This window comes from Acanthochromis polyacanthus, chromosome 22 (assembly GCF_021347895.1).
Source record: "Acanthochromis polyacanthus isolate Apoly-LR-REF ecotype Palm Island chromosome 22, KAUST_Apoly_ChrSc, whole genome shotgun sequence".
NCBI classification, from domain to species: Eukaryota; Metazoa; Chordata; class Actinopteri; family Pomacentridae; genus Acanthochromis; species Acanthochromis polyacanthus.
In genome coordinates this window covers 9093356-9109661 of record NC_067134.1, presented here as the reverse complement: position 1 = coordinate 9109661, position 16306 = coordinate 9093356, and the positions used below count along the sequence as shown (strand labels likewise).

The 16306-nt window shown below is 40.7% G+C and overlaps 1 protein-coding gene across 1 annotated transcript in view; it reads left to right on the top strand.

Annotated features, from left to right (window-relative positions):
* The window catches only part of ptgfrnb (prostaglandin F2 receptor inhibitor b), a 98910-nt gene that overhangs the window by 3200 nt on the left and 79404 nt on the right, over positions 1–16306 (top strand). The window contains exons 2-3 of the mRNA XM_051941666.1: positions 5587–5699; positions 7364–7622. Of these exons, the coding sequence (XP_051797626.1) occupies positions 5587–5699; positions 7364–7622 (372 nt within the window). The remainder of the gene's footprint in view (positions 1–5586; positions 5700–7363; positions 7623–16306) is intronic.

Genomic DNA, 16306 nt, shown 5'->3' with positions numbered 1-16306 from the left:
GTTGTTAGCAGCCAAGTCAATCACGGCTTCACAGTTGCGCTGAAAAACACAAAATTTTTATTTTTTACAGAATCTAGCTAGAGCTAATGTTTTTTTTTTTTAACAAATTTCAGAACAGCACCCATAGAATTAAAATGATTTAGATGAAATATCTCTATTTGAGTAATTTCCCAACAAAACTGCTCGTCACTGTTGGAGGTTTTTACAATTTCTGGTTCTGATAAATTACTTTTTTTTTTTAAGATAACATGACTTCCAAACCCATCAGAGCATTAAATGCAGTAGAAAGTAACGCTACTGTGAGCATATGACTGATAGGAAATGATTGGACTTGTAGTCTTTTATTTGGGTTTCTAATGATCTTCAGATGATGTTTTCTGTGTTTGAATGACTCATTTTGTCGTATTGTGTGGATTTTTAGCAACAACAAGTGTGAAATGATTCAGTTTGTCCAGTCGTGTTGGCAACATCCACGTGCTCCTTCCTTCGCTGTGACTTGTTACTTACGAGGCAGAAAAAAAAGCCCAAACTCAGCAAACATAACAGCCGGCCGTCGGCCAAAACTCAAGTATCGATCAACTCCGGAGTACTGATGGGCTGTTTTTAAACCAGAGCTAATGCTTTCACTGGTTAAAAAAAGAAGACGTTGGTTTTTCTGCAAAAAATCCTCCTTTTTATACCATCTTAGTCACACGAAACGGAAATAAAATCCAGTCAAAAAGAGACTTCTCCTATTGAATGCAGTCATCTAAATAAATGGAGTCTCCACAGGTCGGGCTTGATGAAATTAAAGTGATAATCCTGATTGTTCCGACCACTGTTACTCATTTTTAATTCTCTTTCTCATTCAGCTAGCTGCTAATGTCCACATATCTTCATCAAAATAGGACTTTGAAAGGCATTTCCTCGAGTCAAAATACAAATAGAATAGTTTTCAAGACGCCTCTAGATGGATGGTGCAGTTTACAGATGTTCCCTGAACGCCTCACATGCAGGTGGAGGTAGACGTTAGCGTTAGCATTTTAGGACTGATCCTCTGAAGCCTGGCTTGATGGTTGCTCAGAGTGGAGTGTTTTCTACAGAATCTGGTGAGAGCAGGTGGTTTAGTTTTGGCTCTTTTTTAATGAAACTCAGGATTAAGTGGCTTTGATGAAACGGATGATTTTGGTGCGTCACAGACGAGTCATCAGACTCAACGTTTGACCACAGGTGTGAACAAAACTGGGAAAGAATCAAAAGATCAGCATGATGTGGATGTTTTTCTGTCTCCAGACTTTTCCTCTCTGCTCTTTTCTTCAGCTGTAGACAGATGTCCCACCATGCTGAATGCATCTCCAACAACTTCAGTTGTTGTTTTGGGTCGTGTTTTGGTAATTTCTTGTCTTTTTTTGTCATTTTGTGTCTTGGTTTGGTCCATATGTGCCTCGTTTGTGTTGTTTTGTGTCTTCTTTTGGTCGTTTTGTTGGCCTCGTTTTGTCCAGTTTTGTGTCTCGTTTTGGTCATTTTTTGTCTTGTTTTTCTCATTTATGTCTTGTTTTGGTCCTTATGTCTCTCGTTTGTGTTATTTGATGTTGTTTTGTGTCTCGTTTGTGGTATTGTATGTTGTTTTGTCTCATTTTGATTTTTTTTTTGCATCTGTAGTACATTTTGTCTCGTTAACTTTCTGTCTCCTTTTTGTTGTTTTGTATCTCATTTCTATCATTTTTTGTCTTGTTTGTGTTTTGTGGCTCGTTTTTTGTGATTTCATGACCGATTTTGACGTTTTGTGTGTCATTTTGGTCATTTTTTTGCATCTTTCGCACAATTTGTCTCATTAAGGTCTCTTCTGTCTCCTTTTTGCTGTTTTGTGTCTCATTTTTGCTTCTTCATGTCTTGTTTTTCTCATTTTGTGCCTTGTTTCGGTCCGTTTGTGTCTCGTTTGTGTTGTTTTATGTCATTTTGTGGCCAATTTTGACATTTCATCTCCCATTTTGGGAATTCTTTCTGCATCTTTGCACATTTTGTCTTGTTAAGGTCACTTTCTGCCTCCTTTTTGCCAGTTTATGTCTTGTTTTTATGATTTTCTCTAGACGTTTCCTCTCTACTCTGCTCATCGTCTGTAGAAAGATGTTTCACCATGCTGAATGTATCTCCAACAACCTGCTCCTCTGTTCTGTTTCTGAGCCATGCTGCTTTTATTTGATTCATCCAGGAGCTTTGATTTTCCTCTCAGTCTCTGTGGAAACACTGCCTGCAGTTCACCTGAAAAGTCCTTAAATTTTGCGTTATTCACAAAATCTGTTTATTTTGGCGTATTTTTAAATGTAGAAAAAGTGATTTGGATGAAATGTCGTCATTTTGAGCTCCTATTTGGATCATTTTCCAGATTGTGTTTTATTCCTGCTTCATTCACAGACCATCAGGAAATTGAGAATCGGCTTATTCTCTCCCTTGTTATGGCTTCTGGCTCTGGGAAAGGGTGTCATTGTGGCATGTTGTTAAAGATAACGAGCCCTTTAGCCCCACTGTTGGTTTTGTGGGTTCGGAAGGTTAATTGTGTGTTTACTCTGTTAAAGAGGACGTCTTTCTGAGTGTTTCCTGAAGACTGTCAGCTGTGATGTGAATCTGTCACAATACTCTGTAGATCCTCTGTTCGACATTTTTTGCCCTGTCAGAACTATTTTTAGCAGACGTCAGTGCATTCTCAAGTCTCAGCAGTTGTACAGTGAATACAGTGTCGGGATGAACTGATCCTCTGCAGACGGTTGGTAGGAATCACTTAGTTTCTCTGTTTTTGGGCTGTAAACTGGTGGAAATGTTGCTCACAACGTTGTCCACAATCAGTTTCCCGTCATAGAGGACGAAAGAAACCGGAGAACATTTACATTTAGGAAGCAGGAATGAGAGGATTTGGACTTTTGTTGGTGCCTAATTTACTAACTGACGCTAATCGATGAGTCGTCGCAGCTCTAGCGTGAACACTGACCCTGTTAAGTTGATCGGACGTTGGCCAAGACATGAGCGATTGAGTTTCGTGGACGGTTCAGTGCACAGATTCAGATTTTGATGCTGCAAATTGTCCACAAGCTCCTCAGAAAGTAGACTCCCACTGCAGAGAGGATGTTAAAGTATGGTAGAAAAGCAGCACTAGTATCGGATACAAAACATCCAGAATGAAGGTAGAGGGAGAAAACTGGTACCAGTGCTGAGACCAGTGAGATAAAGTTAGCATGTTCGCAGCTTGGACGATCTTCAGTTGTTGTATTCTCTGTCTAAATGTTAATAAATAATTCCTTGCTAAAACAAAAGAAGTACAATGATAATGCTCATTTTTAACCATGAAAATGTAACATTTACCAGTGAAGTACCTCATTTTCAGACCGATGTACAAGTTAACTGCTGTTTTTAAGCTTGGCCGGAAGTCATTAACCACCATAGAAGTCTTTGTCATGGTACCCGTTGCTAGCGCTCCTGAACTGCCCTTAGTCTGAGTGTCCACTTTGAACTGAAACTGATGGACATTAGCTTATAGAGCTACATTTAGTCACAAATTTAGGATATCCACAACTTAAACAGCTCCTTTTATATTAAACACACAGCTGCAGAAGTGCTAAACTAGCAGACTCTGACTTGGATTGAATACTTTAGCGCTGATGGAAACCATTATCTGCCTGATAAGTCTTTGTCATGGTGCCCATTGCTAGCTAAACACCAATGATGCTCTCTGTTTGCCAAAAACGTAACTGCCCGAAGTCCTCGCACCCACCGCAAACTAAAATGAAATCAATAAACGATGATCCCATTAGCTAATAGAGCTACATTTAGCCACAAACTTAGGATATCCACAACTTAAACAGCTTGTTTATATGAAGCATGAAACTGTAGACGTGCTAAACTAGCAGACTCTGACTTGGATTAAATACTTTAGCACAGATGGTAATGATTAACCACCCGATAAGTCTTTGTCATGGTGCCCGTTGCTAGCTAAGCACCCACAATTGCACCACAGACCTTCCAGTAGTCTGGTGGTGCAACCAGGTACTACAGCTGATATACGATATGTTTTCTGACACACATGACCTCCGTCTTTTTGTATGCCGTTTGTGTGTTGTTTTGATCATTTTTTCCATCTCATTTTTGTTTTGTCTAGATTCGTGTCTCGTTTTCATCGTTTTTCGTCTTTGTTATTGTCCAGTTTTGTCTTATTTTGGTCATTTATTGCCTTGTTTTTCTTTTTTGTGCCTTGCTTTGATCCTTTTGTGCCTCATTTGTGTTATTTTGTGTTGTTTTGTGTCTCATTTGTGTTGTTTTATGCTGTTTTGTGGCTTGTTTGTTGTTTTTGTCATTTCGTTTCCATTTTTAACCATTTTTTTGTCTAATTTTTATCATTTTTTGTCTCGTTTGTGTCATTTTGTGTCACCTGACTGTCACGCTGACTCCTCATCCTGTAGATATTTTTCAGTCTCCATGTTTCCTCTCTACTCTGCTCATCAGCTGTAGAAAGATGTTTCACCATGCTGAATGTATCTGCAACAACCTGAGTCGTTTTTGTCTTGTTTTGATTCTTTTGTATCTTATTTGTCTTTTGTTTGTCATATTTTTGACCTTGTTATTGTTTTTCTCTGGTTTTGTGTCTTGCTTTAGTAATTTTTTGTCTTGTTTTTCTCATTTCGTGTCCTGTTTTAGTAATTTTTTTCTTCTCATTTTAGTTTTTGTCCAGTTTTGAGTCTTGTTTGCCTCATTTTGTGCCTTGTTTTGGTCTGTTTGTGTCTCTTTTGTGTTGTCTTGGTCATTGTTTTTGGCCGCATTTTTGTTTTGGTAATTTTTTTGTCTTGTTTTTCTCATTTTCTGTCTTGGGTTTCTAATTTTGTGTATCATTTTTGTCATTTTTTTGTCCCGTTTTGTGTCATTTTGCGTCTTTTTCTCATTGTTCTTATTTTGTGTCTCAATTTCCATGTTTTTGTCTTATTGTTTTTCTCATTTTGTCTCCTCACACTGTACTTTGTCTTCTGTCTTTTGTATTTTTAATTAATCTACATTATTAATCAACATCCCTGCTCTGAATATTATTTAGGATAAAGATAAAGACCCTGTTGTGACAGCAGCACGTTGTCTGGAGCTGATCTTAGAGCAACAAACTCCACATTTTTCTGTCGACTCTGCTGTGTTCGAACACGCTGCCCTCAGCTGGAATGTCAGTCCAGCACTCAGAGGTTTGACAGCAGGAGCCACAACGAGATGCTTCGATTTGATGCAAGTAAACCTAAATATTGAACCTAAATTAGGGAGTCACTGTTACGTATGAAAGTCTTTCTGCTGGGGAGGCTTTGAAATGTGCCGGAGGCTGATGCCAAACGAAACGACGTGAGCGAGAGTCGAAACACGTGGGAATGAGTTTAGCTTTTAGCGCCGTCATCGCCAATAAAATCAATCCATCAAGTCAGAACAAGCCCAGCTGGTTTCTGTTGGAAAACGGCCGTCCACATGATCAGAAACGCCAGCGGTCCCTGAACACACCACCGTCTGTTTGCTAGTTGCCAGGTTTTCTCCTTTTAAAACAGACACATGTAAACTCACACACTGACTTAATCTTCTCTGGTTCTGCAGGAGGCTGCTCGGCCCGGGTGGTGAAGGTTTCTCCTGGTCCCTTAATCCGGGTCGAGGGTCAGCCGGTGTCCATCCGATGCGACGTCACCGAGTACGGTGGACCTCGAGAGCAGGTAATCGGATTAATTTTTTTTATTTCACAAAAAATGGAAAAACCTGGAGTCAATGTGTTAAACATTGTTGTGAGTCTCTCCAGGTGTTTATAAATGGTGACTCTACATCTGTGTTTTTAGTCTGCTTCCATATTTCCTTCATATCTGCTGTGGTTGAAGCAAACACTTCCTGAATTTTTGTCACCTGACCGTTAGTCTCAGCAGAGTCGCTGAAGGCTTCATGGCTTTGTCGAGGCCTGCAGAATTTTTTGTTTTTTACATAGTTTTGTTTGGACAGGCTTTTTAATTTTAGCAAATTTTTGAAGTGAAATATGTTTTTCTCACCGTGGTTCATTTTTCTCTGCAATCTGAAGTTCTGCATCTTCATGGAAACAGAACAACCTGTTCAGAATGACGCTGCTAAAATGACATAAATCATTAAAAAAAAAAAAGAAAAAGTTGAAGTTCATGCATTGAAAATTTCTGTTTTTTATACAAAAATTGGAAAAAAGTGTAGTCAGTGTGTTAAAGATTGTTCCAAGTCTCTACAGGTGTTAATAAATGGTGACTGTAAATCTGTGATTTTAATTTCCTTCCATAATTCCTTCCAATCTACGCCAGTTGAGGCAAAAAGTTCATGAATTTTTGTTTCCTGAATGTTAAAGGCTTCACGGTTGCATCGAGAAGTGCAGATTTTTATTTTTTTTTTACGGAGTTTTGTTTGGACAAACAGTTTATTCAGGCAGCAGGACTGATGAGGATGCAGTGTGCATCATTTGCCTTTTGACCCTCTGAACTCAAAGCAGTTTCTGAGCTTTTTATTTTTTGCACATTTTTCCAGAATTTTTGTTGCTCGACTGTTGGCTGCAGCGGAGTCACTAAAAGCTTCATGGTTGCATTGAGGAGTGCAGAATGTTTTGGCTTTTTCAGAGTTTTGTTCAAACTGTTTATTTTTAGCACATTTTTCAATTGAAACATTTCAACATGTTAAACATTGTTTAAGTCTCTGTGGCGTTCATAAATGGTGACTACATCTGTGATTTTAATCTGCTTCCAAAATTCCTTCCCATGTGCTCTAGTTGAGGTGAAAACTTCCTGAATTTTTGTCACCCGACTGTTCATCTCAGCCGAGTCACGAAAGACTTCACAGTTGCGTCGAGGATCACAGAATTTATTGTTTTTTACAGAGTTTTGTTTGGACAATCGGTTTATTTTTAGGGATTTTTTTAATTGAAGCGTTGTGGAGGGTTTTTGCACATTTTTCCTCACCGTGGTTCATTTTTCTCTGCAATCTAAAGTCCTGCATCTCTGTGGAAACAGAATGTCACAGCGAAAAGGAAAAAACAAAAGCTGTATTTTCCCTTTTTTTTTTTTTTTGCAAAAATTGAGAAAAATCCCTGGAGTCAGCGTGTTAAACATTGTTCCGGGTGCAGTCAGGTGTTAATAAATGGTGACTCTTCATCTGTAGATGTTTTACTGCTCTGTGTTGCAGTTGAAATGGTCACTGAATTTTCATCGCCTCATTTTTTCTTTCCTCTCACAGCTGGGTCACTCATGGCTTCACGGTTCCAACAAGCAGCTCAGAATAGTTTTTTAAAAGAATCTGATGAGCACTGGACTGTGGATAAGTGTTGGGTTGTGTGTTCAGGTGGTTTCAGCTCGTATTTGTTTCTCCGACTCTGCAGGACTTTGAGTGGGAGATGTCCAGAGATGCCAACGGCCAGAAGATAAAGATCATCTCCACCTTCGACACCAGCTACTCCCACCAGTCGGTCAGTAAACGCGTCGCGTCCGGAGACATCTCGGTGGTTCGGCTGGAGGACAACGAGGCGGAGCTGAAGATCTCCGAGGTGAAGGCGCTGGACGCCGGCTTCTACTGGTGCCTGACGCCGAGCACCGACTCGGTCATCAGCGGAAACTACGATGCTCAGGTGCAGCTCACCGGTAAGAACCCACAATCTGTTGGCTTGATCCGTTCATCCATCGCTGGGTTCGTTTTTAAAGCATGAAGTCCTGCAGCTGGAGAGAAACCAGATAAGTTCTGTACAATATTATTAAGCTTTATAATGACTGAAATCATAAAAAAATCTAATAATAGTTCCTTTTATTTCTTTCTTTAAAAATCTTGTAAAACCATCTTTTTCTTGCGCCTACAAGTCTTACCTATGGTTGGACCCGAATATCCCGAATATCCGAATATTCGTTCGCTACGGCGGTATCTGGATATTAGTTTTGGTATCCGAATATTCCCCCCACCCCCGCTGTTTGGGAATTCTTCAGTTTAACTGCAGACAAAACGAAGGCAAAATTTGGACCCGAGAGACCAGACGAACGGATCCGAATATTCAGGCCGTCTCCGCCACAAGCCCCGCCCCCCGTCGGACGTTACGGCCGGAACCAATATTCGGATATTCGTCTTTTATAGGGCCCGAATATCCGGAGGCCAGAAACCACTATTCGGGCCAGCCCTAGTCTTACCGTCACTGGAGAACAGAGACGGGCTCTACATCCTGCAGATATTTAATTTATGTTTTTAATTCTTGTCTTTGAACTTTTGGAAACACTTCCTGGAGTCCAGGAGAAAAGTTCAGTTTTTGCTGTGGTCACAGCTCCATTTTTGCATCATTTGTTTCATTTTAGTCTCCTTTTGTGTCATTTTGTGTAATTTTTCTATCTCTGTGTTGTTGTTTTTGCCTTTTTCATTTTTTTACCTTCATTTCTGTCACTTTTGCGTCATTTTAGTGTCTTTTCTTTTGTGTCATTTCAGCATCCTTTCTTGCTCTTTTTGTGTTATTTTAGCGTCCTTTTGTGTCATTTTCTGTCTTTTCTTGCCATTTTTGTGTTATTTTTTTAATCTCTGTAATTTTGTTTAGTTTGTTTGCTTTTTTTTGCTTCTGTACCTTTTGGTTAATTTTTTCTATCCTTAACACCTCTGCAAATCATTTTTGTGTTATTTTAAGCATCCTTTTGTGTCTTTTTTGTCTTTATGTGTCTTGTTCTTGTCATTTTCGTGTCTTTTTATGCCATTTTAGTGTAATTTAAGCATCATTTTGCGTCATTTTAGTGTCTTTTTGTGTTATTTTAGCATCATTTTGTGTCATTTTCGTGTTGTTTCCGGGACTACATTTATTTTCACAGCTCTTGGCTCTGATTAAAGGTGTACTTTTCATCATAACGTTGATTCTTACGTGTATTTTGGTTGTTTTGTGTGTCTATGTGGTCTGTTTTTGCAGCCCCATATGATCATACCGCCTCCTCCATGCTTCACTGTCAGGACTGTCTAAAAGGTGTCGTTTTAAGGGTCTAAACTTCTTCTTTTGAAGCTTTTAATTCTGTCTGAATGGAGGAGAAAAGGCTTTATGTTTGACGATAAAGCTGCGTTTGAATGTTTTTCGCCCACGTGGGCTCATTTAGCTGCCGTCCGTACGACTTACTGCCGCTCTGCTGACCAGATCCTCTCTCCCGCTGCTTGTGGACGATCACTGGCTCGTAGTTTCGCTTCCACGCCGACACACAGCACACCTCGGCGCTCCCACGCCGCCGTGGAGGGGAGCAGATGTCAGGTGGGAGTAGTTGGCTGGTGTCAAACGAGGGCCGAGGTTTGGAGAGGAGCAGAAATAGCATCGTAAGATTCCTGTTGAACAGAGGAGCGTCGTCAACAGTTGGTTCTAGTCGGTGGACCGTGCGTTATCTCACAGCTAGTTTAGGGCACAAATACGAAGATTAACGGCCAAAATATTAGAGACGGGAGCAAAAAACGCCTGGAAAATGGATGCTAATGGCGTCAGTTTGTGACGTTTTTAAAAAATCTGTGTGATTATTTTGCATCGTTTTAGCTTCATTTTTTTCTGTCACTTTTTCATCTGTTTTTGTCATTATTGTCTCTTTTTTAGCATTCTTTAATGTCTTTTTTGTGTCTGATTGTGTCATTTTAACACCATGTTGTTTTTTTGTCGTTTTGTGTTATTTTAGCATCATTTTGTCTTTTTTCTACCATTTTTGTGTTATTTAAGCGTCTTTTTTGTCATTTTTGTTTCTTTGACATCTCTCGTCTTTTTGTACCTTTTTGTGTTCTTTCAGCCTCCTTTTGCGTTTTTTTTGTTTTTGCATCATTTTCATGTACTTTTAACATTTTTCCATGTTTTTGTATATTTTTTATTGTCATTTTTGTTATTTCAGCGTCCTTTTGCATCATTTTTGTCTCTTTATGCCATTTTCATGTCATTTTCACACTTCTGTCATTTTTGTGTGATCTTTTAATGTCATTTTTCTCATTTTCATGTCATTTTAACATCTCTCCATGTCGTTTTTTTCCCTTTTTATGTCTTTTTTCTGTTGTTTTGGCGTCCTTTTGTGTAATTTTCATGCCTCTTTGTGTTATTTAAGCATCATTTTTTGTCATTTTTGTGTGTTTTTAGCACCCTTTAATATCATTTTTGTCTTTTTGTCATTTTCATGTCATTTTAACATCTCTCCATGTCGTTTTTTTGGCTTTTTATGTCATTTTTCTGTTTTTTTAAGCATCATTTTGTGTCATTTCTTTGTCATTTTGGTTCATTTTTGCATTATTTAAGTTTCCTTTAACAGAAAAATGAGACAAAAAGGCACAAAAATGGTATGAGATGTTTAAATGACACAGAAACGCACAAAAATAACACAAAAGGATGCTTAAATAACACAAATGATACAAACAAAATGCGAAAGCGACAGACAAAAATGAAGCTAAAAAGATTTTTCTTTAAAATAACACAATAAGATGCAAAATGACACAAAAGTGGCACAAAAGGATGCTAGAATAACACAAAAATGACACCATAGATGTCTATTTTTAGGTGTTTTTTGCTTCTGTCTCATTTTTGTTCACTGTAGTTCATTTTAAAGTCTTGCAGCTCCGTGGAAACGGAACAACACGAAGAACTCAAATCTTTTCTCACAATAGATTTGTCATGCATGAAATTGTTTAAAGAAATAAAGAAGAAGCCATGACTGGAGTTTGAGACAACACCACCACTTCCTGTTTTACCAGAATTTAACCGTCGGTCATTTGACAGTAAAACTAGAAAAGAGATCAGATCAGATCTGGAACTTGCTCATTCAAAAACGCTTCTACTGCAGCATTAAAGTGAAGGAGACTCGTTAGTATTCAGAACTAAACCCTCATAAGTGACTAAATGAAGTGGATTTCATCAGATGAGCCTCGTTCCTGTCCAACTTTACCACATTCTGTGCTCTGGCTTTCTGCTCACTTCCATTTATTTGCGTTTCGTTTGTCATTGATTCCATAGAAAATGGAGCAATTTAATCCAAATCTGACACTCGTTCCTAAACTGAACCTTTAGTAACGTCTCTTGTCATAACGTTTGGATTCATATCGGGTCCAGATATCTGGAAAAACCCACATCGGTTAAAACAAACGCCACTTATCTGACCTTCTGACGGACAAACCAGCCGATAAACAAAGTTTAACTCAGCCTGAGCTTTATTTCATTAAGCTGTAAAGGGGTAAATATTTAGACATTAATCCTGAACGGTTTCTGGAGGTTAAAGTCACGTCTATGGCTAAAAAAAAACAGAACTCAGAAATGTCTGGTCTGCCGAATGATGCAGTTAAGAGTCATAAAGCAAGAAAAGGGAAGTTGGGTTTGTTTTCCCCTCATCAGCTGGAGGAAGACGTTTCACCTCAGTGGAGGTATCTCCAAAGACTGATGTCGTTTGTCTTGTGTCTTGCTTTGGTCATTTTTTGTCTTGTTTTTCTCATTTTGTGTCTGATTTTGGTCCATTTGTGCCTCGTTTTTGTGTTTCGTTTGGATCATTCCATATCATTTCATCCAGCTGTCCTCACCTGACCCCTTCAGATTTCTCAAAATTTTTACGTACTTATAGAACATTATATAAGATGGAAACATCCAAAATTTCAAGGCTTAATTGTAAAGAGTTCCACAGCTATGACCATTTGAATTGGGTGGAGGATACCCTAAAATTGCGACCAAAATTAAGACTTGAAATTTTCGGCTTTTTTCAGGCTTCTATTAGCCTAGCCGCGCTAGACCCATGGTCTGAAGACACAAGGGTCTAGGCACGCTCGACAGGGAGGGAGGCGGGCTTAAAGGTTGTCTATCAAATCACTCTGCAGCAATTGGGTAGGTATACAACCAATCAGCGCAACGAATAGGCTCCTAGAGCGCCGGAAATCAGAGGATGTGGTAGTTCGGTGAAGCCTTATTTATACAGTCAATGGGTGAAGCTCAAGTATATTACAGACATGTTAACAGAAAGATTATTCAGAGTCGGTGCTAATGGAGCTCAACGACTGTTGTCGTTTTTGTTGTCGACCCTGGCAGAGAATTAAATTCGTTGCCGTGGGTTGTCTAGCGCGGCTAGGCTAGTTGTTTCCGGTTGTTTCTGTCAGAATCGTCGCGCCTCTGTCGTCACTTAGTTACGCCCGCCTTCTGACTCTACACTTCATGGTGATTGGTCCGGCCAGTTTTAGGAGAATCCAGCCTCGAGCCTTATGGAGGGTAACTAGACCCACCCTGGCAGAGAATTAAATTTGTTGCCGTGGGTTGTCTAGCGCGACTAGGCTAGGCTTCTATAACTTCTGAACAAAAAGAGCTAGAGGTCTGAAGTTTTCAGGATCATTTCACAGGAATCTTTAGTCCTAAGAAATGTGAAAATATTTACTTAAAATTTATAGTTTAATTTATAATAATTTCTGGTTCTGTAAAATGATGTAATTCCCCCCTTTTTTAAAGGAGTTCATCCCAAAAGTGTCAGATTTTTTTTGTCATGTGACCGTTTCTCGCTGCTGAGTCGTTAATTTCTTATCAGTTGAACAAAGGGCGCCAGAATATTAGCATTTTTTTTCAGAATCTGATGAATAGAAAGGGTTTATTTGTGGCTGAATGAAGTGATTTTGATGACATATTTTCTGAAGAAACGGCAGCAGTTTAAGGACTGTCAAAAAGTAAAAAAAATCCAACCATTTTTGCTGCTTTTACAGTTTCTTGTTCTGTTAAATGATGCAATTTAAGTGCCCCCCCCCCCTTTTTTTAAAGCAGTTCGTCCAAAAAGTCACAGATTTTTTGCCCTGTGACTGTTGATCACAGCCGAGTCATTCATGTGTTATCAGTTGGACAGAGCCTGCAGAATTTATTTATTTTTTTACAGAATCGGTTAATAGAAAGGGTTTTTTGTGGCCGAATAAAGAGATTTTTGGTGACATATTTTCTGAAGAAACCGGAATAGTTCAAGGACCGTCAAAAGTTTAAAAAAATCCAACCATTTTTTCTGCTTTTACAGTTTCTGTTTCTGTTAAATGGTGTCGTTTGGGTGATTATTGTTCAGATTCCGCTTTCTGAGGGTTCAGAGGGTTGAATCCTTTGGTATTTTATTAGAATGGCTTGATTTTTTTCCTTGTTATCCAGCTTCATCTGAGCTTCACCTCGACTACAAAGAGCTGATTCTCCTCCCGCTTCTCGTCGCATTTATCCGACTTGCCGCGAAAACTTTCCAGAAAAACGACTTCCTGTGATCGTCTCCAAAGTTCACGCGTGTTATTTTAAATTCGGGCTATTTTCCAACAAAAGAAACCCGCGTTCAGCATCTTTCTTTGAGTCTAATTGGGTTTCTCGCCTCTGCCTGCTAATTAAACAGGAGCTGGCCGTGTTTGTTTAAATCGGTCTTTTTTTAGCATCTATATATTCATGAGGAGAGCCCCGTTGTGTGACAGCAGGTTAGTTAGCTCCGATAATGCACCATCATGCTCCGCTCCCCAGACGCCTTGTTAAATTTAGAGCCGAGCTGACTGGAGACGTGTGGAGCATATGTCGGCTGTGTTTGGTGGGAAGGTGTCGGTGTGTGGCGTCGATTCAGACCAGTCCAGACATGAGCACCGCATCCAGCAGCCTCCTCTTACGTAAGGATCCGGTGAAGGAGAGGTCGATGGGAAAACGCCTCTCAGGCCGCTTTTAATTGACGGAGCAAAACGCAGATTATTTGCGCTGACTTTGTGGCGTGCCGCAGACACTCGAATCCCTGCAGAACCAAGCAGCAAACAGTCGCTTTAAGAGCACTTCACGCTAGTTAACCCTTTGAAATCCTGCTGCGTCTGAAATGTGCATCATAGATAGACATCAGCAGTGAAGAACAGACGCCGTGTGCAGTAATTGCTTAAAACCTGAACAGCAGAAACAACAAAAGATGTTTTTCAGAGCGTCATACATCCACAGATTGAATCCTCCTCAGCAGATTGACTCATTTCTTCCTGCTCTGTGTTGTTCTGATCCGCCTTTCTCTGTACTAAAGGTGTTCGATTGAACTCAAATCATGGCGACAAACTCACACTAGTTGCTGTTGTCGTCATGCTGGAATGTTCCTCTTCAAATTTCTGCAGAATGGGGCTGATCAGATCAGACAGTCTTTTGATTTATCCACTGATGTCCAACCTTTCACACTCCTACAGCTCCACATCACCATCACTCCCACCTCCGTTCTTCACTGTCAGGACTATGCGTTCACTGTGGTCGTCATAGTCAGGTTCACATCAATTGTTCACTCAAACCCCACTATTTTTCACCTTTTTTGGCCATTTTTTCTCTTTTTTCTCTGCTATCCAAAGATGTCGACATAAGGAAGTGTCTGAACTGATTAGTGGTACTATGACTCCTTCTAGACCTCATGATTAGTGGTACTGTGACTCCTTCTAGACTCCAGATTAGTGGTACTACGAATCCTTCTAGACCTCCGAATTAGTGGTACTATGACTCCCTCTAGACCTCATGATTAGTGGTACTATGACTAGGGCTGGGTATCAATCTAAAAGTTTCGATACCGGTACCAATTCCGATACCTTCACTTCGATACCGGTTCCTAAACGATACTTTTTTCGATACCAGTTTTACAATATATACTCTAACAGAATGAAAATTGCATTACACATTACTTTTCACATCTTGAGTTTAATTTTCCAGTGATTTCCAGTGCAAAAGAACATTTGCAAGCAATGTACAGTTCAGTACATTCTGAGCCACCTTCGGCCCCGGACCCTTCCTGGCCGACCCGGAGCCGGTCGCGGCGCACCGCTGCTGAGGAAATGCGCCAGGCGGGGGACGGCCCGCACCCGGTGAGAGGTCCCGCGAGGGGATCCTCCCGCACCGAGCGGCCGCCCCTGGCCCGCCGAGTTGAATCTCCCGGGCGGACTGCGCGGACCCCACCCGTTTACCTCTTAACGGTTTCACACCCTCTTGAACTCTCTCTTCAAAGTTCTTGTCAACTTTCCCTTAAGGTACTTGTCGACTATCGGTCTCGTGCCGGTATTTAGCCTTAGATGGAGTTTACCACCCGCTTTGGCATATACTGCACCGCGCACTATTGGCGTCTGTGGCGATGGGCGTGGGAGAGCTCAGCTGCAGATGGGAGAGGTGTGGAGGAGAGTGTGTGGAACCAGCGTCAGGTTAATTAGCGCAGCTGGCACCAATTAGACTCACCTGATTCTCTCGGCAGTAACAGACTGAAGCAGAGGACAAAAGACAGACGGACAGAGAGGACGGGGGAACGGACGAGGTCCGGTGGAGCGGGCAGCTTATCGAACGAGATCCTGTGGAGATCCGGCTGACGCTGAGACTGTTTACCGGAGGAGAACCGGCGGAGAGCCGGCGGACGTTGAGACTGTTTACCGGACGAGGTCCGGTGTAGCGCCGGGCAAGGAAGAGAGACTGTTTTATTTACATTGAGACGGTGTGGTGAATAAAAGACTTTGTCTGCATTGGCCGAACTGCCGTGGTTATTGTGCTGAGCAGAGCCGCAGACAGGTTCTCCTGTTACAGCGTCCATTTTACAAAAGTAGAGCCACGTTTTAGACCTCAGAGGCATCTTTTCCCACTTCGACAACATGCTAAACAACTGCAGTAAATTCAATGTACCTAACGTGAAACCTGTCTGTGAACGGGCAGCATGCTTTTTTCCGGCTTGCCGCAATCACGTGTAATGTTACAGCCAATCACAGGTTTGCTTTATCATAATCACGTGATAAGTACCGGAACATGGAACCGAAAGACGAGGCTTATTTCGATACTCATTAGTACCGAAACATTTCGGTCGGTGCCATTAAAGAACCGAAGTTCGGTACTCAGCCCTAACTATGACTCCTTTCATACCTCCTGATTAGTGGTACAATGACTCCTTCTATACCTCCTGATTAGTGGTACTATGACTCCTTCTATACCTCCTGATTAGTGGTACTATGACTCCTTCTAGACCTCCGAATTAGTGGTACTATGACTCCTTCTAGACCTCCGAATTAGTGGTACTATGACTCCTTCTAGACCTCATGATTAGTGGTACTGTGACTCCTTCTAGACCTCCTGATTAGTGGTACTATGACTCCTTTTATACCTCATTATTACTGGTACAATGACTCCTTCTATACCTCCTGATTAGTGGTACTATGACTCTTTCTAGACCTCATGATTAGTGGTACTATGACTCCTTCTAGACCTCATGATTAGTGGTACTGTGACTCCTTCTAGACCTCCTGATTAGTGGTACTATGACTCCTTCTATACCTCATTATTAGTGGTACTATGACTCCTTCTATACCTCCTGATTAGTGCTACTATGAATCCTTCTAG